General features: G+C 43.6%; 1 protein-coding gene across 1 annotated transcript in view; it reads left to right on the top strand.

The window, feature by feature from the left end:
- RAB3B (RAB3B, member RAS oncogene family) overlaps positions 1-26036 on the top strand; it is a 57862-nt gene extending 31826 nt beyond the window's left edge. The window contains exons 3-5 of the mRNA XM_010951805.3: positions 9495-9613; positions 12495-12619; positions 23359-26036. Coding sequence (XP_010950107.1) covers positions 9495-9613; positions 12495-12619; positions 23359-23546 — 432 coding nt within the window. The 3' untranslated portion in view covers positions 23547-26036. The remainder of the gene's footprint in view (positions 1-9494; positions 9614-12494; positions 12620-23358) is intronic.
- The last annotated feature ends 680 nt before the right edge of the window (positions 26037-26716 follow it).

Consider the following 26716-nt stretch of genomic DNA (forward strand, 5'->3'; position numbering starts at 1 on the left):
AGTCAGAATATTTGGGTCTGAATCCCAGTCTAGGCAAAATAAGTAGCTATGTGACCTTGGGAGTGTCACTTTACCTCTCTGGGTCTCAGTTTCCCTACCTGAGAAAATAAAACAATCAGACTAAATGAGCTCTAATATTGGTTTCTATTGGCTATAAAAAGTCTGCATCCCAGGGTCATTGTTAGGATCCAATGAGATGATACAACAAAAATGCTTGTAAACTATAGGGTGCTAAGTGTGGTCTATTCTACTGAGGACAGATGGGTGTAAGACAAAACCAGCTCCAAGGGATCACTCTTTCCTTTCCTCAGTTTTCTGCTTCTCTTTGGCTCCACTGAACCTCCCTGAAAAGCTGTCTCAGGGAGTGGAGGTCGCTGGGGGGGTGGTATTGCTCAGTGGTAGAGCATATGCTTAGCATGCACAAGATCCTGGGTTCAATCCCCAGTACCTCCATTAAAAATAAATAAATAAACCTAATTACCTCCCCCAACCAAAAAAAAAAAAAAAAAAAGCTCTCCCTCTGGTTTCCTCCCATTCCCTTGGGAAACAATGTCTCAGCTCCCAGCTGCTGCAACATACAAAGGTCTTGGAGCTTGGCAGCTCTGGGTCAGAGGCTGGAGAAGTGTGGGGAGAGCCAGCCTGGAAGCTCTATTTACCTATCTTCCTGGTGCTCATCATCCCCACCACCTAAACCTGCCCTGGAGGGAATGAATTAAAGAGATAGGAGGGAGGAATTTGGCTGGGGGAGCTAGTGTATAACAGGGCAAGATTCAGGGATGCAGGACCCAGAGATAACTTTTTACTAGTTGTGTGACCTTGTTAGCAGGTAGAGGGACCCCTAAATTAGGAAGCCCACCAAAGAGTGTGTCCTTAACGCCAACTGTGAAAGAATTTGCGTAGAAGCAGAGGGACAAAGTGAACAGCTGCTTTATTGCTCTTGAAGAGGAAATGGGAAGAAAGTGCTTGAGCAGGGAGAAGGGAAGACAAGCATTCTGGACAGGTGGACTTTTATGAGAGGCTTCTGCCACCATGTCCTCCTTCCAGGTGTGCTGGAGCCAATTGCCTTTCTTTTCAGTCTCTATACAGGCTTTTCCAGTTGTTGTCATGGTAATCGTCAACTGTCATGGTGCTGCAGGGTGTGTCATTTGGCATGCTAATACATTACAATAAGCATATAATGAGCTCATGGTCCACTGGAAGTCAAATCCTCCTCCAACTTGGGCTCCATTGGTTTTAACCAGTTCTTGTTTCTTTTCCTGAGACTTAGGTAAGAGTAATTGGTTTCTATTCGAGTGAGGGGCAGGGGTATGATCCTGAGGGCAACAGCCTTAGTAACCCAGCTGCACTATTGTTTCTTGATTGTTCCTCCCTTGTTTCTGCATTCCTTCACTTGCCTGATTAGCAACTGTTTGAATCTTCCCTTTGGAACTCGAGGAAGATCGAGGAGGCTGAATGAAGCCTATTTCCTACAAACAAGAAACGGGGAACATAGAAAGATTTGTACCAGGGAGGACTGCCACAGGGTCCTGCTCAATATCAACCTCTTAAATCTGTCTCTGCGCTGGGCCTCCCCTTTTGTCTATAACTTGGAAAGAAATCAGAAAAAGGTGACCCGTTTCTCACAGATGCTTTGCCAACCAGTTCTGAGGTTCTAAATGAGTCTTCTCTCCTCAGCACATAGTCAGCTCTTGAGTTTCATTCACCAGCATTCTTATTAAATGCCTACTATGTGCCAGGTGCTATAATTGCGGGTCTGGGATTTAGCTAAATATAAGATTGGGTCTCAAGGCACTCATGATCTGAAAGAGGAGACAGATGAATGAACCAGTAACTATAATAAATGTGATGTGTGCAATGATATACTGCCAAACCATAGAAGGGCAGAGAAAGAAGTTACTTTGGGGAGAGAAGGTCAGGGAAAGCTTCAGAAGATGTGACCGTGAATAAGGTGAATTATAAAAGAGAAGGGGATACCAGACAAATATCAGCATATCAGCATCAGACCAGCCCAGGGGTATGAAGGAGTAGTGTGTGGTAAACCACAAATGGTTAGGCAGAGCTGGAGCTCATTGGTTCAGTGGAGGAATGAGAGGGAAGAAATGGGAAGGGAAGCCTGCACTAGATCCTGGAGGGCATGTGTTCTGAGATGCTTGGACTCCATCGTGTGGGCTCTGGGAAGCCAGTGAAGGGGTTTAGACTGAGAGAGAGAGAGAGATGAGATTTGGATTTTAGAAAGACCTGTCTGACATTCAGCGTGCTCTATTGAAAATGTTGCAGTCACCTCCAAAATTCACCCTTTCAACAGGTATTTATTGGAAATCTCCCCCACCCTATGTGCCAGTGCTGTGCCAGGCACTGAAGACACAATGGTAAGCAAAACCAGACATTCTGTTCTTGTGGCACTTGCATTTTGGCAAGGGAGATGGACTTCAATCAAATAATTACACAAATAAATAGAAAATTACAGTGGGGATGGGTGCTACAAAGGAGAGGTGCATGGTGCCAGGAGAGCCTGTAATAGGAACATCTGACTTTGCCAGAATGGTCAGGGCAGCTTCTCTGCTGAGCTGAGCTCCAAAGGAAGAGTGTTGCCTCAAGGAGAGGTGCTAGAAGGATGTATGGGAATGGGCATCTCCTGCTTCAGAATCAAACAGAAACTGTGGACTTCAAGCAGGTGTGGTGTAGTATTCAACTTTTTTTTTCAGGACCTAGCCAACACTTCCCACCAAATCAGTGCCCACTGAAGATCTGAAAGAAAAGAAAGGAGAAGGAAGAAAACTCTTTCGGCATTTTAAATATCTGAAGATAGCAGTACTATTCCCCAGAGCACTAAACATCTTCCTACAGTTGCTCATCCCATGATACAGTTTCGAGTCCCCTCACTGTTCTGGTCTTTTTGCTTAATTGTCAAGGTCCCTGTGACAGGTGATTTAAAACATCAGAGATGTAGTCCTGTGCCAGGAGCACTGGTCTCTTGGAGCCAGAAGACCTGGTCTTATTTAAGTCTCTTTTCATCGTTCACCTCTTTGAATCTCAAGTGTCTTTTTCGTGGAGTGGAGATTTTGATTCTTACAGGATCTCTCTGGGAATTAACTGAGATAATAAGAAAAAAACATTTGTAACCTCTAAGAGCTAAACAAACATAGGACTTAAATATTTGGAGGACTGCCACATGAGTGAAAAATTAGATTTACTCTTTGTGCCTCCAGAGAACAGAATTAAATCAATGGATAGAAGTTGCCACAGATTTCAGCTCAAGGGAAGGAAGAAGTGTTCTAATAATCAGAACTATCAGTGGAGTAGCTGCCTTTTGAGGCGGTAGGCATCCCACATTGGGGACACTCAATGCAAGTATGCTGTGGAAGGAATTCCTTTTTTAAGCGAGAGGGTGGGTTGAATAACTTCTAAGTTTTACTTTTAATTTTAGAGCTCAACAATCTGATAGTCAAGACGAGTTGCTGGGAGAGGGCATATGTGGCAGAGAGAGTAGCATGAACAGACATATGGAGCAGAAATGAGTATGGCATGTGTGGGTGACAATGAGGAAACTCTAGAAAGAAATGATGGGTCTGTGTTGGATCAATGATTCAGTGGAAGACAGAGAAGATAATTAACATTGGTTGAGCGCCTGTGTGCCAGACACATGTGATTCCATTTAAGCTTTGTGGGTGATTTCCAGCCTTACTCTCTGGTGGAGGGGAGACTGTTGGCACTAGGAAGCCTTAGACATGGTTGGAGGACCTCCCATGTGGGAGGCTGCGGAGTGGGCTGGGTCCTGTCCTGGGGGTCAGCGAGGGATTAAGAATACACAGTCTGGTTAGGCTGTAGGCTGTGCTGAAAATATACAGGCTTTGGTCAAAGGACAGAATTTGAATCCTGATTCCGCTTCCTTATAGCTTGTAACTCTAGCAATTTATTTAACCTCTGTGACTCTTCATTAATGCATATATAAAATGAGGTCTTAAATTCGTCCTGCTTCAGGCTGACTTACAAATAAGAGAAATTATGTAGAGCAAAGTGCATCCCGGGAAGAGCACAGGCTTTGGAATCAGACAGACCTAGGTTTGAATGTCAGTCTGCCATGAACTGGTTGCAAGATCTTAGACAAGTCATTTGACTTTTTCTCATCTGTAAGTAGAAATATCAGCATTTCAAGGCTGTTTTGAAAATTAAGTAAAATAGGAAAAGTGCTTAGCGTAGTGCCTGGCACATACCAGTTTTATTTTGTTAGTACAGATTGTAAGATCCCATATGTACATAACTTATCTAAGTGCCTGGCACATAGTAGGTGTTCAGTTGATGTTATGTCCCTTCTCTGGCCCCCGTAGACACAGTGTCTGCCACACTGACAGGGCTGCCAGAGGCTGGGGTGGTGGCTTGCGCACCCAGATGTCCACTCTGGCATGATGCTGTCTGCCCATTTGAAGAGCTCAAGGAATGTCTGCTTCGTGGAAGTGAATTGATTGCTCTTGATGACATGGTCTCCTTCCTCAAGTAGCCAGTGAGTCATGCCTCTTTTTCTCTCCTCCTTCCTGTCTCCTCTTTGGTTCTATTTCTGACTCTCATCAGTGGGAGGGGAATCAATGTTCGTCAAAGTGATTTTTAAAAATAAAAGAGAGAGGGAGGTTCAGGAGCAATTCTCTGGGCTACTTTCCACTGAGCACAGGATAGTGAGAGCTGGATTGTTGCCTCCAACTTCGCTTTTCTTTAGGTGAAATAACAATAACAGCAGTATCGGCAGCAGCTGCTCTGAGCTTTACTGAGTGCCGACCATGCACCTGGCACTGTGCCACCCTCCACCAGTGCATTATCTCTGATCCTCATACAACCACTTCAGGGCTGGTATTATTATCACCACTTTACTGATGAGGAAATTAAGGCTCAGAAAAGTTAAATAATAATGAAATAATAGGGGTGTGGTGGAGGGATACATTGGGAGTTCCAGATTTGTAGATACTAACTGCTATATATAAAATAGAGAAGCAACAAGGTCCTCCTATATAGCACAGGGAATTATATTCAACATCCTGTAATAGCACATAAAGAAAAAGAGTATGAAAAGGAAAATATATATATATGTATAACTGAATCACTATGCTGTATACCAGAAATAAACACAACATTGTAAACTGACTATACTTCATTTTTTAAAAATGAAAATGATAAATACTCCTACACTGAGTGCATATTATGAGTCAGACATTTAAAAAACATCTTATTTAATTACACCCTACAAAGTAGGCATTATTGTTTCCATTCCAGTCATGAGGAAACTGAGCCTTAGAGAAATTAAAAAAAAAAAATACAACCAAGCTGTCCAAAATCACACTGTTGCTGAGTGGCAGAGCTGGGAGTCAGACCAAAGGCTGCTCAACTTTTAACTCATCCATTCCCTTTCTGTCTGGCCATTCTCTGCTCTCTGAGGGAAGTGTCATATTGAGACCCTGGGTGGAGGCATCCCTGGTCAGGTTTGAATGAGAGGGAAGTGGCACATGGCCTGAGACTCATTCACTCCAGCTGGGCAAGCCCTGGGAAGCTGGCCCTGCTCCTGAGCTGACTGTGGAGGGACAAAAATAATGCCTAAATGGCACTAACTCTGTGTTGGGAACTGTTCCAAGCATTTTAGATATAACTTTCTTAGTATTCACAATGACTTTGTGAATATGAATGGTTATTATTCCTATTTTATAGATGAAGAAATGGAGTCCCCAAAAAGTAAATTGTCCCAGTCTCAGGAGGGGATTACACAAGAGCATGAATACCAGGAGATGGCAATCATTAGGCGTCATTTTAGAGGCTGCCTACCATCTCCACATAGTTAGTAAGTGGTAGAACAAGGGTTTACATCCAGAAGTCTAACTCCAGAGACTGTGCTCTAACCTCAAACTATATGGCCCTTCTGTTTAACAAGGGGCCATTGAATCCCTACTGTGTGCATAGCCCTGTGCTAGGCACTGAGAGTACAGAGGTGAACCTGATTCCATGTCCCAGCTCATTTATTATTCGTATAGATTTCCAACTAATTGGGCCTCAATTAGGTGACAGGATTCTTCGTCAAAGAGCTGGGGCACAGGGCCAGGCTCCAGGCAGAGATGGGAGACTAGAAACTCTCACAGAGAAATGGTATAATGCAGGCAGAGTGAGAAGAGTTGAGATCTGCTGGCAGCGCAGTTGCTCAGAAATCCTGCTTGTGCCTCTAGGTCACCAGTCTCGACAGGTGGCTTAACTAAACCCTCAGGTCAAGATTAAGGGTCTGAGCTTAGAGATTGGCAGGAAGAGTCTCATCTGTGGTGTTGGCTCTGAGATGCTCAGGAAGCAGAGTTAAGAGCATGGGAGGTAGACCAAATTCTGCTGCAATGTTTCATAGGTACACCTGCCCACCAAGCTTTTGTGTACATATGGCAGAGAGTGAATATTACTCTAACATTAGTCCTAAGATTCCAGTGTTAGATGTTTAATCATTCACTCACTCATCTGTCTCTTCATTCATTCATTCACCCATTCACAAGCTGGATAAAATTCTATTTGCCAGAACTCTCAGGGAGAAGTACTCTATGTGGTCAGAAGGAATATTCTGATACGCTGCCTGAAGTGAAGAGTGAGACACCCAAAAACCATGCTCAACAAATAGGAGATGGTGATTCATATGCTCTCCAAGGATGGTGGTTATGTTAAATGCAGATTTTGTTTTGCTGAGTAATGTGTGCAAGTCTAGGCCAGAGCTGAATTGCTGAGACATGAAGAAGCTGAGCTCTGCCAGAAACATAACTGTTATCTTTGATTTCTCATCTCTTCATCTCTCAATCTGTCACCATGCCCTGTAATTCATCTTTTAAATACCTCTTGAGTCTGTTTCTACTCCAACCCCATTGATACCACTAGTTCAGATCCTTACTGGCTCTCACCTGAACCACTGCAAAGATCTTCTAACCAGCATTCTTGCTTCCCATCCCTTTTCCCTCTAGTCCATTCTCCACATCACAGTTAGAGTGATCTTTCTAAAGTTCAGATTGAATTGCATTAATCCCCTGCCTCAAAATCTTTGATCCTAAAAGATCAAGTTCATACTCCACACCATGACCTTCAGAGTTCTTTCTAGCTTCCTTGCCTACCCGTTTCCCACCATTCCATTAGTTCTTCTGGAGTAATCATTGGTAAAAACTCTTTCTTCTGCCAAAATACCTTTCCTTCACTTCTTTATTTAGAAGTTCTTCTTTAGGGAAATCTCTGTTGTCTTCCTTCTATTGCCAAGTGAGCACATCTTTAGATAATGGTCCTGGACTCGGTACAGATTACACCCATGGTACTGGTTATACCATGTACCACATTTCCTGTTCTCCTCCTGGGTATATTATAAGATTGTGGCTTTCTTGGGTGTGGGCATGTGATGTGCTTTGGCTAGTGAAATGGGAAAAGTGGAAGAGCCAACACGTGACTCACACACTTCCTTTCCCTCTGGTATCTGCTCTGTCAGTCTTTATCCTGGAATAAGGAGACAAAAAGCAGAGCACCCAGCCAACCCTTGATGGATACATAATAATAGTGAAAAATAAAATCTTTTGTTTAAGCTGCTGAGATTTGGAGGTTGCTTATTGGTGAATAACCCAGTATATCCTAACTGGTACACTATTTCTGCTTTGACATCTCTCATAACTACCCCAAACCACCATGTTTCTACCTTACTTGACTTATGAAATACACTTATGCCACTTGTCTGGTACTGATGATGTACTACCACATATTGCTAATTATCAGTTCGATAGTATGTCTTAGCCACCTCTATACTTTTACTGAGGCTTCCTGAGGGCAGGGATGGTGCTTGTTCCATTTTTGTATCACTCAAAGTGTGGTTCATGGCTAAGGCAGTATACTGCAGTTGGGCCAAGAGTCAGACAGACTTGTTTTGAATCCCAGTTCTTACACTTAATGGGCAGTATTTATGACCCTCAGTTTTCTCATGTGTATAATAGGGGTAATAATATGTACCCTACAGGGTTTGTCTAAAGTTTGTAGATAACAGGTGCAATATGTGTCCAAATCATGGCAGACTACATTGTCCCATTATTTATTTTTAACATTATAGATGGTGTTCAGTAAACGCTTGTGGATAAATCTTTCATTGATTGAGGTGTAATGGTATGTGCATTGGACTTGGAATCAGAAGTCTTAGATTTAAGGCATAACTTTTGTCATCAGCTTTGTGACCTTGGAAAAGTCACATACCTTTTCTTCATTTTTCCATTCCCAAGTACAAAATGTAAATACTGATACCTTTGTCAAAGAGATTTTTAAAAATTTAAATGAGATAATACATGAAGAAATGTTTTATATGTGCTCAAGTTATCACACATCTAAAACTGTAATGATATAGAGAAGACTGGTTGGTCCCTCACATGAGGACCGTGTGGACACTTGTGAAGCATCCTTGTGTACTCTAGTAACAGTCAGTTGTTGGGCTTGTCTTAGCTTGCTTACATGTCTGTTTTTTCAACTAGACTGTTAGCTGTTTGAGACAAAGAATTGCCTTAGTCATTATTTATTAGTAAAAATATGTATTTGTTTCTCTTCATCTAAGTCACACATGCTTATCATAGAGAAAATAAAAATTCCAGAAGAAAATTAAAATCTTGGTAATTTCTATCTCTCATACAGAGATAATCACTATTAACCTTTTGATGTGTTTCTTTCCAGTTTTCTTTTCTGCATATATAGTTATGAAACTGTCATTATATGACATATACAAGTGTTGATCCTTTATATTAAATATTCTTATATAAATAAACACATTTAAAAATTTTGTATGTCAACCATTCTCCTATTGTTGAACGTATAAGTCAGTGATACTTTTTCACTGTCTAAGTAAAGTTGTAAGAAACACTTTTGTGCATAAATATTTGTCTGATTTTCCATTTTTGTAGAAAAAGTTTTAGAAGGAAAAATTTCTGGGTCAAAGGTACAAATATTCTTAATGCTCTTGGGACTTTCAAATTGATTTCCAGAAAGACTGAACCAAGCAAGTTCCGCTCCCACAAGCAAAGTATGAGGTTGCACATCTTGCTACAGCCTCATCTATGATGATAATTATAATTAAAAATAAGCTTAAGATCTTTTTTGTGAGAAAGAATATGAAAATGAATATATGTATATTCATGCATGACTGAAGCATTGTGCTGTACACCAGAAATTGATACATTATAAATGGAGTATACCTCAAAAAAAAAACCCCCACCTTTTTAATATAATAATTATCCACTTACATTTCTTCTGTGAATTGTTCTTTCCTCCTGCTCATTTTTCTATTGGGATTTTAATTATTTTCTTATTAATTTCCATGAGGTCTTAAAAACCATTTTATTCTGGTCACCAAGTACAATGCAAGACACGTAATAGATGCTCCCTAAATATACTTTGAATTATTAGTTCATTGTCCTGGGGACTTTTGAGGAACAAAAGCAGACTTTCTAGGAGACTGACTCCTTCCTTTTCCCACCCAGGACACTGCTGGGCAGGAGCGGTACAGGACCATCACCACAGCCTATTACCGCGGGGCCATGGGCTTCATTCTGATGTATGACATCACCAATGAGGAGTCTTTCAATGCTGTCCAAGACTGGTATGAGATTCATTCATCCATCCATTCATTAAATTGTTCATGAAAACCTAGCCTGTGCTAGGCCCCGTGCTATGTGCTAGGGAAGCCCACACGAATCAGACATGGATCCTGTCTTCAGAAAGTTCACAGATGAGAGGAGAGGACAGATCAGTGAGCGGGCAATGAAAATATCATGTGACAGGCGCAGGGATGAACAGCGCACCAGGGCTGTGGGAACCCAGCGGAGGCTCCGACCCAGCTTAGGGAGTCAGGGAAAGTGTCCTGGAATTGCTGACCCACATGCTGCATTTTGTAAGATGAAGGGGATTAGCCAGAGGGACAAATGGATAAAACTGTTACAGAAAAAGAGTACAGATGTTCAAAGGCGAGAAGGTGGGTGAGAGGATAAGAGCAGAGGTCATTAAGGATTTCGTATGCTGGGGTAAGGAATTTGGATTTTATCCCATAAGTAATGACATTTGGACAGGGAACAAACAGGTTCAGATTAGTGTTTTAGAAAGGTCATTTTGGACATTGTACTAACTGAAGCCACATTTTGCTTCCCTATAAAGTTTGTCCCTGGGCTGGGCAGTGGGGTCCAAGTTCATAAAGGTCCAATATACAGTAGAAATCAGCACAGTTCCCCAGAGGTACAACGTCTGAGCAACTTAAATCTTTCTTCCTGGAGCATCACTCACAGAGAGAAGGGAGCAGGAAGGGAAGGACCCAATGCCCCTAATCAGTGGAACGGATGAGGATGGGGGAAGAGGGAGCATCTGTGCCTGGCTGCTCTTCACAAGCAGAGAGGCTGAGCTGGCCGGGCATACAGCAGCAGCGCTGGCCAGTGCCAAGCTGGTCTCCTGTTCTTTTTTGCCCATGGCTGCCCTTTGAAGATTTCCCTTTCTCCCAAGGAACAGTTACCATGACTATGTGAAGTGCTGTTGGTGTCTTGGAACCCTGAGCTCAGAGCGACCTTGCAGGCTGCCTGCCCTACCCTCCAGTTCTGAACAGCAGTGGAGGGTGCTGACCAAGTGAGCATCTGTCACTCAGACATTCCTCAGCCTCTTGGTCATTCTCCTCCTCTGTCCTTCCCCTGCCTTTTTAACAACCCCTTCTCACCACCTTCCCTTTTTCTCCTTTCCTTCTTCTTTTTCCTCTTTCTCTCTCTTTATACCTCTTTTTCATCCTGCTTTTCTCCTTTCTTATTTCCTTTCTTCCTTCCAGTCGTGGTTTTTCTCTCCTCCTCCCTTCTCCCTCCCTCTCCATCTTTTCCCCTCACCTCTCACCATGAAGTGATTAGCTCTTTAAGTGTCTGCCCACTGCTCATTCCCTGTTGGCCTTGATCTCCTTCCCTTTCTCCATCTGTCCCTGTTCATCCTGCCTCAGGAACACAGTGATTTTTAACACCTGGTGATGATTGCTCCAAGAATAACCTAAGTCACTAATCTGGGAGCTGAGAGTGGATGGTGGTGGGAGGAGGGAGGAAGATGACAGAAGAGCAGTGTGGGAGACATGGGGCGTTGGCTCCAGGTACCTTCCTTGAAGCTGAAGACCGAGTGTCTATCTTTCCCAAGCCCTGATCTTTGAGTTTTGCCTCTGAGAAACACAGTCCTAGTCTAGCCCCTACCTGCCATGTAAGCCCCAGTGCCCAGCTCGGAACCTGACTCTCTGTTGGCCCACAACAAATAGTGGTTGAGTGAATTCCACCCTTTGGGGGAATGGCTTTTCACCCTTAAGGAGAAGGTTGGTGGTGAAATCAGCTTTAGGAGCAGGGTTGGTAATAAGTCCAGGTTGCAGTTAGGGTTAAGTTACAGTGAGTGTCAGCATCAGGAGAGGGTCAGGTTTTATTTAGATCTGCTTCAGGATTAACCACTTGCTGGCTTGTTCCTTCCGAAGATGTTCACTGACAATTTCTTTTTTCTGTGCCCTGTGCTGGGGGCTGGAACCTCAAAGATGAATAAGCCTGTTCCTGCCCTCAAGGAGAGACAGATGAATTTAGCCAAATGTGACAGGTGCTACGGCAAACGGGCAGGGGAAAAAGATGAGGGAATCGTTTCTACTTGATGAGGGGACTGGGGACAGAGTTAGGCCCACCCCACAAAAAAGTGTCTCTTTGATATGAAGGTCTGATTTTATTCCCTCTGTTTAAAAGTTTGCTCTTCATTATAGAATGTTCACTTTCAAAACTTTGAAAAGCAGAGAAAAGTATTTTTTAAACATTTCATAATCATCCTGCTTGAAGGAAACCACTGCTGACATCTTGGTTTCTACAAATAATCATAATCTAAGGCCCAGTGAAGATTTATGAATCACAGAGGAGGAGGGAGAGGCTGGTTGGGCCTGGCGAAGCCGGAGAAGCCTCCCCCGAGCAACTGTGGGATCAGCCCTGGGCCTGGAAGATGAGTCAGGGTGGGGAAGGGATTTCCAGTAGAAGCAAAGGCACGAGCCATGGGAGAGCATTTAAGGGATGGGTGAGAACGTTTGTGAAGTGGGAGGAAAGGTAGTGAGACTGGAGAGAAGCATGTGAACGGTCTTGAATGTCTAACTGAGGAATCTAGACTTCATTACATAGTTAGTCCAGGGGCCACAGAAGGCTTTAAGGAAAGGATGTGTTGTGGTCAGATAGGTATTTTGGAAAGAGCCCTCTGCCCAGTGACGAGAGGGATGGGGAGACGCATTAGAGGAAGACTCCAGATAGCTGGGTGACGTACAACCAGGGCGTAGAGGTCAGCATCCATGACAGCAAGCAGGAGCAGAGGTCTGACTGTCTGTCCCAGGCTGAATTAGTTGACAGTAACTTGGGAGTTACTAGTCTTGTTGAAGGGGCTTCCCCCAGCTTTGCAGGATCCTTTCCAGTCTAGGAGGGCGTCATGAACACAGTCCTCTCTCTGTCTCTCTTTAGGGCAACTCAGATCAAGACCTACTCCTGGGACAATGCGCAGGTCATCCTGGTGGGGAACAAGTGTGACATGGAGGAAGAGAGGGTTGTTCCCACCGAGAAGGGCCGACTCCTCGCAGAGCAGCTTGGTATGTGCACGACACGTGTGTGTGTGCTTGTTTGTGCACACACACGTGTGCACGGGAGTGGGACAATCAGAGAGAGCAAGTGTGTGTTTGTATTTGTGATGTTAAGGTTGTGCTGTGATTATGAATTATGTGCATATGTGCTCTGTGTGCGTGGTTTTATATTTGTGTGATGTACATATTGCTTTATGCTACTGAATTCTAGATAATTCATTATTTATGATATATGCATATTTTGGTACATTGAACATATAAATAAAATTTCAACTTATGAAAATTTTTTACCAGTTCCTTCCACAAAGGATTTGAAGTATCTTATAAAAATCATCATGGTACATCAATAAAGAAATAAATAAGTGAGATAATTGGAGCAAAGGGAAAGCAAGGGTAGGAGAAAATAAAAGAGGCCAGAGGTGAGATAAAATGTTTTGTAAGTTTTGGGGTGTGTGCAAGAGTTGGGCCAACATATTGGCTTTGAGCTTCTTAGCAACCGTTGCAAAGAGGGAAACATAATCAAGTTACTTGGTTCTGGGATGGTCCTTAAGATAAAGACCAACCCATAATTCCAAAGAAGCACTGCTGTTCACTAGCAACTATAGAGCAGACTATATGCTGAATCTGACAATGTCCTTAGTATCAAACATCCTTATAGCAACTACCACACTGAACATCGTAGGCTGTGTCTTTCAGTTTCTCTCTGTGTAAACTGATGCTTTGTCACCAAAATATAATCACAATAAAAGTAATTGTACGGAGAGATGAGACAATGTGGTTTCACCATGCAGCTAGCTCAGTGATGCTTTGATTTTTTCCAAGGTTAAAGCACCTTGATCCTTGTGCTCCATTGAGACCTAGGAGCCTCAGGTGTGTCTCAGTGGCCCCACAGCAGGACACCTACCTACACTTGCTTGTAACATCAGCTTTTCTTTCTTTTTTTGTTTTTCCTCTTCTTTTCTATATTGGGGTTCAATGTAGGATCACCTTAGGGAAGTCTTCCTCTAGAAGAATGAGTGTACTCCTTAGCTTTTAGCCAGTCCCCCTAAGTATTTCCCACAACCTAGGTTGTTGTAAGTTTTGAGGAGTAGGGAGTTTAAAGTTACATTCTCTGCCAGTATCTGAAGTACAGATATGTGGGCTGGTAGGTGGGTAAACTGTGTAACATACAAGTGTGAATTGTGTGTTGTACATATTTATGTTCTGTGTATTGGGAGTAGCTGTATAAGAGGGTATCCTATGCATCTTTCTCCCCTCTCCTATTCTCCAGGGTGGCCTGGAATAGAAATTAGCAAACTGTAGGTGCTTAATAAATAGAGAGGTTGGGTGAATTGGCTCTTGCCAGAGGTTCTCAGGGACCAGAACGTGCTTCCACCCATTCCCATTGCTCACGGAACAGTAAGCATGTGGTGAAGCCCACATGTGGGTGACCTCAGGCTATCTCTTTATGCCTTCAAGCTGCTGTCCCCAGGACTCCCAGCACTCTTCCTGGACCAACTATGCCCCATCTGTTTGGAATGCTTTTTCTACTCGCCTACCCTCATGCAGCTATTGAACCCCTACTCACATTTCAAAACAGCTCATGCTTAGCTCATCTTCTGTGAAACCTTTTCTGTACTCCTCTAGTTCTTTACTTTGTGCTCCCCCCAACTTAATGTACCCCATACATGCAAAAGTCATAGTACCCATCACACTTGTTTGTAACTTGTTTCCTTGTTTGTCTCCCAAAAGCTCCATGAGGACAGGAAATGAATCTTGTTTCTCTTTACACCCACAGTGCCTGGCAGATGGCCTGGCATTGAGTAAACATTGCAAAAGTGTTTTGATTAAAATTTTATGATGTCAAGAATTTGGCTACTTCATTTTACTTCAATCCAATTATGGCTTCCTGACCTCCTATTCTATGCCAAGTACTGTGTGTTGAACAAGGGTTATGTTCCCTGCTCTGAGACAGGCACAATGATACGCTAAGTGATCAGTGTTGTGATAGAGGGAGATGCCAGGCATGTGGGAGCACAGAGGAGACACCTATTCAGTTGGGATCAGAGAACATGATACTCACACTTGGGTCTTGAAGACAAGTAGGAAGAGACAAGTGAAGAAGAAAGATAAAAATATTCAAGGCAGGGGGAATAACACTAACAAAGGCAAGGAACAAAACTGTGTTTAGGGAACCATAATTCATTGGATTGTGTGAGTCTAGAGTAGTGTTTCCAAAGAGAGAGACTCATGTTGCTGGAAGTGTGCAAGATGCTTTTATGTATATATTTTGATGTGTATTGGAAAAAAATATAATCAGCATTTCAAGTCCTTAAAGTTAAATAAGTTTTTAAAAAGTGAGTTAATTTTATATTAGGAAAAAATATAGCCAGCATGCCAAGCCCTTATGACTAAGATTTTTAAAAGGCAAGTTAGTTAAACATTTATTGGGTGTTTACCATGTGCCAGGCACTATTCTAAATGTTTTAAAGTATTGCTCACTTAATTTTTTCTTTTCTTTTCTTTTTAACATTTTTTATTGATGTATAATCATTTTACAATGTGTCAAATTCCAGTGTAGAGCACAATTTTTCAGTTATACTTGAACATATATATAATTCGTTGTCACATTTTTTTCTCTGTGAGCTACCATAAGATTTTGTATATATTTCCCTGTGCTACACAGTATAATCTTGTTTATCTATTCCCCTCTAGAACCTGATAAGATATGTACTTTTCTTATACCCAAGTTGTTCTTTAACAGATAAGAAAACTGAGGCACAGAGAAGTTGACTAACTTGCTTAAGGTCACACAGCTAATACCAGGTAGAGTGAGAATTTGAACTCAAGCAGTAGTCTGGCTGCAGAGCCTTTGCTCCTAACCACTTAACCTCACTATACAGCAAGTGTGGTAATAATAGCTGTTGTATATTGAGTCAGGCACTATATGAAATGCTTTGCATTAATTATCTCATTTAATTCAGATTATAACCCTCCAAGGTGGGTCATGTCCAATACCCTGAAAAATGAGGTCCAGAGAGGTTAAAAAACTTACTCAAGTTTACGTAGTTGGAAAGTGGTGGAGTCAGTATAATTTTCTAATATAAATTTCTGATTTATGTAGAAAAACAGATGGAAGTGAGGCTAATTCTTAGTACAGGGTTCAGGGAGGCACTTGAAGAAGGCTTTAATGAACTGATTAGATTTGGGTAGGTCAGGGTAACCCATCTCAGTCCTGCATAACTTCTGGAGATTTCCTCTATTGCTTAATAGAACTTGTCTATTTGCATCTGTCTCTTCTCGCTAGACCTCGGTAGCAGCAGGGGTTATATTTGGTTCTTTTCATTATCTCAACTCCCAGCATAGCGTAGATATTCATTGATTCATACATTTATTCACTTATTCATTGGTAAGTATTTATTGAGCACATACTCTGAGCCAGGTTCTGTCTGGCACTTGGGATATAAGGGTGAACAAAATAGTTATGATCATTACTATCATGGAGCTAATGGATAAAGAGACATTAAACAAATAATTATACAAATAAATACGTAATTAAAAATTTGTGAATGAGTGAATTTGTGGTATCTGAATTATATCTCAATAAAGCTGTTAAAAAATTGTGATAAGTACTCCAGGAATTAGAACTCTTGTTATAGCAAGTGATAAAATCCCAAATCAAACTAGCTTTAATTAAAAAAATAGAATTTATTACCTCATGTCAACTGGGAAGCTCACTAGAACCAGGACTCAACTGAACTCTCTATTTCTCAGCTTTGTTTGTCCCTTCAGCCACCTTCTGTAGCCAGACTCTGAATGGGGAGTAAGACAGATGATGGTGGCTCCAAATTCACATCTTCCAATTTCTGCAGAAAGAGCATTCTCGCCCCTAACCACCACATATCAATCTCAGGGAAGGCGATGACTGGCCACCTGGGAGTCTCCTGCCTATCCCAGTGGCTGGGGGAGCCAAGTATTGTAACCCATAGTCCCAACACGATTGTTTAAAGTAGCACTTCCATAAAGGAAGGAATGGTGGACAGATAAAAGTAACATAAGTCCACCACAAGGGCTATGAAGAAAGTCAAGAAAAGAGACCTAATTTTAGACTGGAGAGTCAAGATCTGAGAAAGTAACACTTAAGCTGAGAACTAAAGGATGAGAAAAGTATTAGTTAGGCAAAGACTGGGGGAGGGAGTTGTTGGGAAAGGGAGTGTTCTACATCAAGAATAGCCCTCATGTGGCTTAGAGCTTGAAACACTCACGAGATTGGAAGAAGGCCATGTCGCAGAGACTAAATAACCAAGGGGAGAGTAGTGTGAGATGAGTGTGGAGAGGTAGGCAGGGGCCAGGTCGTGCAGGATCTTGCAGGCTGTGTCAAGAATTTTGCAAGAAAAACAAAAACAAAAAGAATTTTGCAAGGATGTGGTCAGATCTGGAAGAGGATGTTCAGCCTTTCTCACCCTCTGCTATGCCAGCTATTAAGTTTCAGTCATCTGTTTGCCAGTGCAGTAGGGCCATTCTCTGCTTTATGGGATTGCTCTTCGAGACTCTCTTTCTTTTAGCATTTCTCAGCTTTCTCAGCCAAGACTATTGATATGGCCAGCAACTAGCGTTTATTAAAGCTTTGAGTAGCAGCAGGCCTTCTATATCCTCAAAGTTTCTGGGACATGGGTGAGGCCGTAGTTTTTCTCAAAAGCTTGCCACTGTTTCTCTTCAACATTCCATCCTCAGTCACAATGTTACTGAGATTTCTTAGATTATAACCCAAATCAGGAGCTTAAATAATAAAGGTTTATTTTTCACTCACATTACATGCCAGCTACAAGTCAGCTGCAAGCCTGTTCCATGTGTCTTCTTACTCTGGGATCCAATTTGGGATGCCTAAACCACACAAAGGGCTCTCAAAGCTTCTGTTGGGACTTGGAATGCCCACGTCAATTGGCCAAAGCAAGTTGCATGATCAAATCTGTTGCTGATGGAGAGGGAAAATATATTCTTCCCACAAGGAGGCACTGCAAGCCACTTGGCGTTTGGTGGGGTTATAAAATCTTCTACAGGGAGAGCGCTGAATGATCTGCCACAATCACTAAACATGTGATGGATCCTGGAAATAGAGGTAAATGAATTCCCTGCCCTCAAGATGCTCATTTAACAAGGAAACAAAATAGTAGAGAGGTAATTTCGGTATCTTTTGGGTAGAGGGCCATGTCAGTCCTTAGTCTGTTTGCTATCGTTCTTCACCCTTCTCCTGCTCTGTCTCTCTCTTGAACGTATCCCTTGAGGGGAGGAATAACTCAAGTGGTAGAGCACGTGCTTAGCAAGCATGAGGTCCCGGGTTCAATCCCCAGTACCTCCTCTAAGAATAATAAATCTAATTACCTCCCCCCTACCTAAAAAAAAAAAAAAAAAACAGAACTAATTCCTTGAACGTATCCCTACCCCCAGATGTTGACCTTGGCTGACTGTGTTTCCTGGGCTCCTGTGACAGTGGCTTCTGATTGGGTTTAGCCAAGAAGAGACATTGGCAAGTGATTGAAAATGGGGAAAGGGAAAAATCCTGTGTCTGTGTCTCCCCCATCCCTTGACTGGCTGCTCCAGTAGAGGCTACTCCTCTTCTCTGATTCCTGCTCCCATAGTTCTAACTTCCTTTGGCCCCAGTAATAGGTTTTGTTTTTTTTTTCTGTTGATAATATCTGGGTTTCCTCACTATTCTATTTGGCCTCTTTTTTCTTCTATCACCTATATAACCAATTCCCTCTGGTTTAAATGTGAAGAATAGTTCCTGTTTTCCTGTTGGAATCTGGCTGAAACAATTCTGTAAGTCACCATGGACATCCGGGAAGAGTTACACTGTTTATTCTGAGTTGTGGAGATGGGGTGGAAAGAGAAAGGGAAGGCTCTCTGGAATCAGTGATTCCACAGGTGAGTAAAGAAGATGAGTAGGATTAGGAGGAGAGAGCAACAGCATGAGCAAGGCACCAAATAAAAAGGTGTTGATATTTCTGGAGCATAGTGTGAGCCAGGAAGATGAGGCTGGGGAAGTAGACAGGCTGAGCCATGCAGGATCTTGGATGTTAAGCCAATGAGGCTGGGTGTTGCATTAATCAGAACTCTTTCAGTTCCAATGACACAAATCCAAGTCAAAATAGCTCGAGTTATAAGGACAGGTGCATAGAAGAAGCAAATGGAAGAGACAGTTCCTAGAAATGAGATGAGTAAGAAACTAAGAGCCAGGGGTGTTGGATAGATTGTTCACATGAAACCCAAAGTTTCTGAGAATGAGTGCAAGCCTCAGTGGAAAGGAAGACAGCAAATCCCTTGCCAAAATCATCAGTGACCAGAAGGGCTGGTGTTGAAGATGACACTAGTTGCAGATGAGGACATTTCAGAGCAGGACAGAGAAAGGATTTGAATGTAAAAGTAGAGGAGAAATGTTTTGTTAGCAGTGTCAGGATGAGGAGAGGTGAACTTAGTTAGCTGTGCGTTTCTGAATAGAATTCTGAGATCAAATTCAGAAGCAGGCAGTGTGGACACAGTAGGGGGCTGTGACAGCTGTCTTTGGACAGAATAGGTAAACACGAGCATTGGAAGGTGAGAACCATCTCAGATTCAGTTAAAGTATTGATCCCTATTACAGAGAGCAGAAATCCCATTGATCTGAAGCCAGTCTGCGGCCAGTCTGATTAATTGGTTGTCATCTTCCAGACCACACTAGAGTCTCAGTTTCTGAGATTCCTTACTAATGAACCTGAGGGAAATGTTACCATCTGGGGCTACTAATGAAGAGTCTTCGAGGAGTCTGACAGTAATTGGGTGGAGGTGCATGTTGGCTTGTTCCGCTAGTAAGAGAGGCCCTTGAGCTGGCTAGGGCCACGAGCTGGTTACCTGAGTCAGAGTTCTCATACCTTGGGTGCCTTTGAGATAACAGTGACGACATCTCCCTGGCATGACGTACGAGCTGAGTTCTCCATGTTTGGCCACTTCCTGTCTCTCCTCTCACCACTCTGAGCTTTCTGCTCTAATGATAACAAACTGCTATGGTCATTCTGGGATTTACCAAGGCTGTTTTTCACCTTCTTATATGTGTTCATGCTGTTCCTCTGCCTGGTGTGCTACACATGCACATGCTCACACAAACACTCACAGCCACATGTCTTTCTCTAGCTGATATCTGCTTAGGAATCAGCTTCCTTGGCCCTCAGGCTCAGGCACCTTCTATTTGCCATGATGATTCCCTCACTCCCCACCCTTCCAGCATTTATCACTCTAATATTGTCAATGTGTCTATCTCCCACACTAGACTAGGAGTTCCTCAAGGGTAAGAACTGTGTGTGTCCCACATGGGGTTTATTATGCTTGTTGAGCTGATCTCTCATGACCCTCAATGTCCACAGCCTCCGTGTTCATTCCCACCTACTTTATCCATCTATTCATTCAATTAACACCAGGCACCTACTCCTCTGGCTGGTGCTGGAGCTCAGAAGAATGACACGGTCCCTGCCTGGGGAGCTCCTTGTCAGATGGACTTCCACCATTCAGGGTAACACATGCTATGGCAGAGGGAGGCATGGAGGAGAATGAAGAAGCTGTATCTAAGCTGAGTCCTGAAGAATGAGAATTTAGTTAGATGAGGAGTTTTGCTCAGTTCTGGCCTTAAAGTCTCTCATCCACTAACTTTTGGAATCCTCTACCCCTGTCCCCTTGCCATTCTCTCCCTCCATTGCATTCTTGCACAGCCCCTGGTTTGCTCTACCTGTGTTATAGTATGTTCTGTCACTGTCCCAACTGAGAGCGAGAAAAGGAGGCATAATGGGATAGAGCCCTGGCTTATGCCCCATCCCTAAGCCTCGATTTCCCTGTCTGTAAATTACAAATGATAACCCTTGCCTCACTCCCCTCCACCCCCACCTCATAAAGTTAAAATTGTATTAAAATTGTATTTGTGAACTGTTAAGGACTATGCACATGTGCGAGACTGGCACTCTGATTACTGTGTCTTTTCTCCACAATTTGATTTGATCTTCCCTTGTCCCTGGCACTCAGTGCAAGACCTGGCACAAAGTCAGTGTTCATTAAAGACCTGGCTTATTGATTGACCCTGAATGATGAAGAAAAAGAGGCTTTCCCCTAAGGCCCTGGGGAACATTGGTGGTGCAAGGAAGCTAGGACTCAGGTGGGCTGGGAACATAAGGGAAAGGGTTTGCCACATATTCCATATGTCAATCACTTCACATGCTTTTGTGCATTTAATTCTTATTACCATACTATGTAATAGTCATCCCATTCTGCAGATAAAGTAACAGAGGCTGGGAGAGATCAGTCAATTTGCCTGATGTCCCACAGCTAGTAGCTGACAGAGACTGCATTCAAACCCAGGCTGTCTGACTCCTGTGCCTCTTCCCACTGCCCCCTTGTGCCACAGTCCATGTCCTCCACTCAGTGCCAATTCCTCAGAAGGGATTTGTGCCCCTGGCCTTAGCCTGTGTCCCCATCTTCATCCAAACTGATGGTTTATGCCTATTTACTTCTTTACCTGTTTGCCCCTTTCCCAGGCAAGCAACATAGTCCGCCCTCTTCCCCAAACACTCTCACTTGTAATAAGCCAGTCAAAGGCCAGAGAGTCCATTTTTATGACATTCATTAAAGAAAAGCTACATGCTGGAGGGTCTCTAAAGCCAACTGGGCTTCTATGGCCTAAGGATAATGAGCCAGCAGCTGCCTCCTTCACATGTCCTCAATAGCAGACACTTCTGCACTTTGCCTTTCTCAGATGGAGAAATGGGCCATGGGATGGGCTGTCAACCAGAGGTCGGCTGGCAGGAATTGTGAGTGCCTTCAAGCCAGGAGGGTGGGGGAAGAGGAGCCTTGTTTGTACCTGGGGGCTTTAGCCCTCTCTGTGGACAGTGGGGTAATAGGGAGAAGGGGAGTGGAGGAAAGAGACCCCTTCCTTTGTGGGAGAAGATGATAAAAGAGGGAGAAAGGGATGAAGAGGAGGTGAGAGGAGCAGATGAAACAAAAAGAGCAGGAAGAAACTATCATTATAACAGGCAACTTTCTTACAGAAATGTACCCATCGCCTCGCTGAATCCTCCAACCGTTCTCAGCAGAAAGACGCTGTTATTACTCCTATTTGACAAACAAGGAGTCCGCGACTCAGAGAGGTTAAGTGATTCAGAAAGGTGAATGACATGCCCAGATTCAGACACTGGGGTAGTCAGATAAAAGCAAAGGAGGCCAAAGAGACTTGCAAAGGAAGAAAAAAGATATAATGGCAGCGGCGGGGAGGGGGCTGAGGAAAATGAAAGGGAGAAAGAGGAAGAAATGGTAGGCAGGGCTGTATCCCATGGACGTGGGAGCCAGCCAAACCCAGATCTAAATGCAGTTTCCACAGCCACGTGACCTTGTATGAGTTGTGTAATCTCTTGGAACCTTCATTTTTCTCATTCATAAATTGGAGAGGATTATATTCACCCCACAAGCTGTTGTGAGGGTTAAGTAAGACAATATTTGTAAAGCTCCTAGCATAGCATCTGGCTTATAGTAGGAGCTCAATAAATAGGGAGCCCAAGAAGTATGAGGAACATACAGGAAAAAGAAGGAACTAAAGTAAAGAAAGGGAAGAGACACACTTTAGAGGAGAATTAAAGTTGGACTCAGAAGGAAGGTGGACAGACAAAAGAGGAGGCAGTAGGCTGGGGCAGGGACGTGATGGAGAAGTCGGCTTATGCTTCTAAGGGCTGCCACCAACCTGGCCAGGACTCCTCAGTTGGGAAGCAGCTGCTTTGTCTGAATCAGGAGGGTCTTTCTTGTCTCCTGGGACAGCCAATTTCTGTTCATTGTCACAGAAAGGATCTTTAAGGATCTCAAGGTGCAAAACAAGTAAGAATGTCTCACGCTTCAGACGCCGTTTTTCCCAGGCCAGTTGTTGGTTTTGTGTGGGGAGGGAGAGATCCAGGGTAATTCTTGGGAATTCAGGGAGGAGGAACCCCACTGAGTGGAGATGAGCCAGTGTGTCTGTGGGTGGAAAGAGCAAATGAAGCTTTGTTTATTCAGCATGGATCTTGGGGTACCTTCCAGAGCCCAGACTAGAGCTGGCCAGTCTGGGGAGAGTGGGAGGTAGGGGAAAAAGGAGGGAAAGCCCTGGTCAAAAAGGGCAAAGCTTGGACTTCTCATACCGGTGACAGCAAGTCAGTTTATTTCTCTGAGCCACAGTGTCAGGATTAGTGAAATGGAGCTGGAGCAGGTCTGCCTGGACCCTCCTTCCCCTGGGGGTGACATGAGGATCAGAAGAGATAATGGGTGTGATCCATGCTCTAGAAACTGAAGTGCTGTGTACACATAGTGAAGTATTCACTCTTTCAGAACACCTAATTACCGCCCCACTGCCCAGCCCTGGGTCAGGCACAGGGCTGTACACTTTACAATGCATTATCGTGTTTAATCCTTGAAATAATTCTATGAGATAGGTAAAATTATCCCAATTTATAAACCAGGGAATTGATTCATAAAGAAAATAGGTGGCTTGCCGGGGCTTATAACACTAGTCAATGATAGAGCCAGGATCTATCTGACTTGAAAACCAAAACAAAGCAAAAAAACAGTGCAGGTAATCCCTGCCCTGTACTGTCTCCTTGCAGCAGAATCCTTTGGAATTGGGCCTCCTTGCTTCACTCCTGAGCACTGGCTGTATTAATCCAGAATATTTTGGCCAGGGGGCGTTGAAGGGAAGGGAAAAATCTTTACTGGAATCTCTCTTCTACCCTCAGGGTTTGACTTCTTTGAAGCCAGCGCCAAGGAGAACATCAGTGTTAGGCAGGCCTTCGAGCGCCTGGTGGATGCCATTTGCGACAAGATGTCGGATACCCTGGACACGGACCCCTCTGTGCTGGGCACCTCCAAGAACACCCGCCTCTCCGACACCCCGCCGCTGCTGCAGCAGAACTGCTCGTGCTAAGCAAGGCCCACCTCCCTGACCTCCCTTCATTGCGGCCCCACACCCACCCTGCTTCCCTGTTACTCTGCCCACCCGCAGCCTAGTTGCTGCTGCTCTTTGCCTGCAGCGGAGGTGGAAGCACCGCCCCGGGATTCTCTGCTGACGGCCCCACTTACAGACACTCAGCACTAGACTAACAGCCAGGTCACAACGTGAGTGGAGATTCGTTTTACAAAAGGAGACTCCACTCTACCAAAGGGATTCACTACTGGCACCTAGAAAGGCGAGTCTCTTTTCTGCCTTTAAAATAAAATTTCCTCCATTGACCAAAATTTGACACCCGCACACACACTTTTCAGGGCCTGGCCAACTGTTTAAAATGAGACCCACCCATATCGCCAATTCATTTAAAGAAGACCTCTCGATACCAACGTGCTTGTTTCCTATCAGGCTCCCTAGGGGCCTTCTTCTCACCACTAGTCAAGCCTTGTCTCTCGAAGCCCTCGCCTGTTACCACGGATGCCCACAGGGCCTGGGGCAGTTGCTGTGGTGACAGACCAGAGCTAATCTCCAGAGAGCTCAGATTCTAAATGATGCTGAAGGAGCAAAGGCTGAGTCAGAAACACATTTAAAATAAAAAGATTATCCCCTGAAAAATATCAAAGATTCCTGCTGTCTAAAAGAGCGAGTGAGCTCAAGGAAGACAAAGAGAAAAAAGGAGAAACACAGGCACGATAAAGAAACAGGTCACAAATTTCTGATTTTGCTGCTTTCCAGCTGGTTCTTAACTGTGGGAACTCCATGCCATAGGTCATCGGTTCTTAGACTCCAGGAATCTGAAAAATTTACAATTGGTGGGGTCCCAAATTTTACCAAGTCTCACTAGTCAATTCCAATCTTCATATTTCTGACATGTGGCTGTCAAGCCTCACAGCCAAATCTCTTTCTTCTAAAGCTTACTTTCTAGGCAGGGATGGGAGCTCATTTTCCACATACATCTTTGGGCAGCTCTCAAAATCAGAAAATTTTCCTTTCTTTAAGCTGAAATCTGCCTCCTGGAAATTCTTCTTCCTTTTCCCACCCCACTGTGCCAGCTTTGCTGTCAGAGACTTCACAGTCTCTGCCCTTCTGCCCTGTGACACCTTAGATGGTTTGAGAACAGAGATCATGACCCCTGGAATCTGCCCTTTCTCTAAGTCAAATAGTTCTAATCCCACCTGCCATTCTTCATAGGGTCTTTTCTTTCATGAACCCATCTTTCACTCACTCCTAAGTAATCCAACTGGGAAATACAATTCAAAGCAGAATAAATCTAAGGGGGCATGACCCTGAAAAAATTGGGAAATGTGAACTCAGAGGTCCCAAGCCTAATTTCATTCTCCTGGGAGTGAAACCTTAGTTTCTACCAAAGCAAATGTGAAACCACTTCTGGTGGAAGGCACTAAACTAAACACCCAAAGAAAGCAAAAGACAAAAAGACCCTCTGATACCAGAAACAAGCTGAATGCATTAGCTCATGATTCTAGCTTGTTTGGATACAGGCACATGTTTGGTTTTTAACTGAAATAATGACATGGAGCTAGCAATGATTCCTGGAACTCTTTCCTCCCAGCCCTGGCTCGAATCCCCAGCTTCCCCCTGCACTAACATGCCACTTCAAAAGTCAGTGGGGGAGGAAGGAGAGTCCCAGGTTTTCTCTCCATTTCAATGCAGCTCACTGTCCTAGTAAAGTGCGTCAACAATCAACAGGTCCAACGACTACATAATGGGAGCCTTCAGAGTCAGCTCTATGGAGATGTTGCCTTCTTTGGTGCAGTGCGGAGGACGGAGCTTCGCGCTTGGAATCAGGAAACTCAGACTCTGCCCTTAAGTCAGTTGTGACTATGGACCAGTTACTCCCCATGACTGAGTCTTGATTTTCCACTTATAAAATGAGCAGAGGGGGTGAGGTGCAGGAGGGAGGCTATTTGGGTAATCTTTTAGGTCCCTTCTGGCACTAATAACTGAGACATTTTTTCACCCTCATCATTTCAGTTGATCTGCAAAATAAACTCAAGAAGAGGATTATCACCCCAATATCATCGTAGCGAACACAGACATCATGCTTACTCAGTACCAGGCATTGTTCCCAGCACTTTACACATATTAACTCATTTATCTTTCCAACATCTTTGTGAGGGTGGCACTATGATCATCCTCATTTAAAGACATGGAAAGGAAGGAACAAAGAGGTTCTCTAGTTTGCCTAAGATCACCTAATGAGTAGATGGTAGAGCTGGAGTTCAAACCTAGTCAGTAGGCTCCAGGGTCTGTGCTCTTCACTACATTCTGTACCACATCTCTTATGGATAAACTGTGATCCAAAAAGGTTGAGACTTGGCCAAGATCACACAACTAGTGAGTGTTAGAGTCACTATAGCATTCAATCCCAGGCCATCAGCTTCCACGTCCACTGGAGAAAAGACTGTAAGTCTCCAATCTGTTAATAAATTGATCAACTATTCAGACTAATCTGAGGTGACGGGTGTCTAATGCTTCTGGGAAGGAGTTTCTGAGGCAACCAGGTGCCACGGGCCTGAGCAAAAATTTCCCAGTATTTCTCGGGCCCAAGTGCTGGCTTTCCCTGTACCTGCCTCTGTCAGGCAATTCTTACCTAAGCTCACAAGCGGTGCTTGAAGGAGCAACGTCCCTGCATCAGCAATGGGGCGTCATGGGGGTATAAGTTAATTAAGTTTTCTGACCATGGAAGAATGTGGTCCCTTCCCAGGCAGTGGTTCCAGGTGTGTTTTTACACTGTAAAGTCCCATATATGTCAGGGATAATGACTATTTTTCTGGGCAGTAACACCCATCTATCTCAGTACTAGGATTTCAGACCAAGCCCCTTATGACCTCTGGATATTTTAGTACATATATCCAATAATCTTTTCTCTACTACTGAGTATTCAGGCAAAGATTGAAATTTTTACTTAAAAATTCTTTAAAACTTAAGAGCCATTTCAAGGAAATAAGCATCTTCACAACAGATGGAATCAAAAGTTAAATATAATAGTGGTGAACTCTTCTACTGGGCAGCAAGCAGGCTTGCTTGTTAGATGGCAATTCCCCAGTCCTGCTCTGCGACCTCATTTCTGCTGAGTGGAAGGCAGCAGCTTCCAGCTGATTGCTGTGAATGTTCATCAATCATGGTAA

Source organism: Camelus bactrianus, chromosome 13 (assembly GCF_048773025.1).
Source record: "Camelus bactrianus isolate YW-2024 breed Bactrian camel chromosome 13, ASM4877302v1, whole genome shotgun sequence".
Taxonomy (NCBI): Eukaryota; Metazoa; Chordata; class Mammalia; order Artiodactyla; family Camelidae; genus Camelus; species Camelus bactrianus.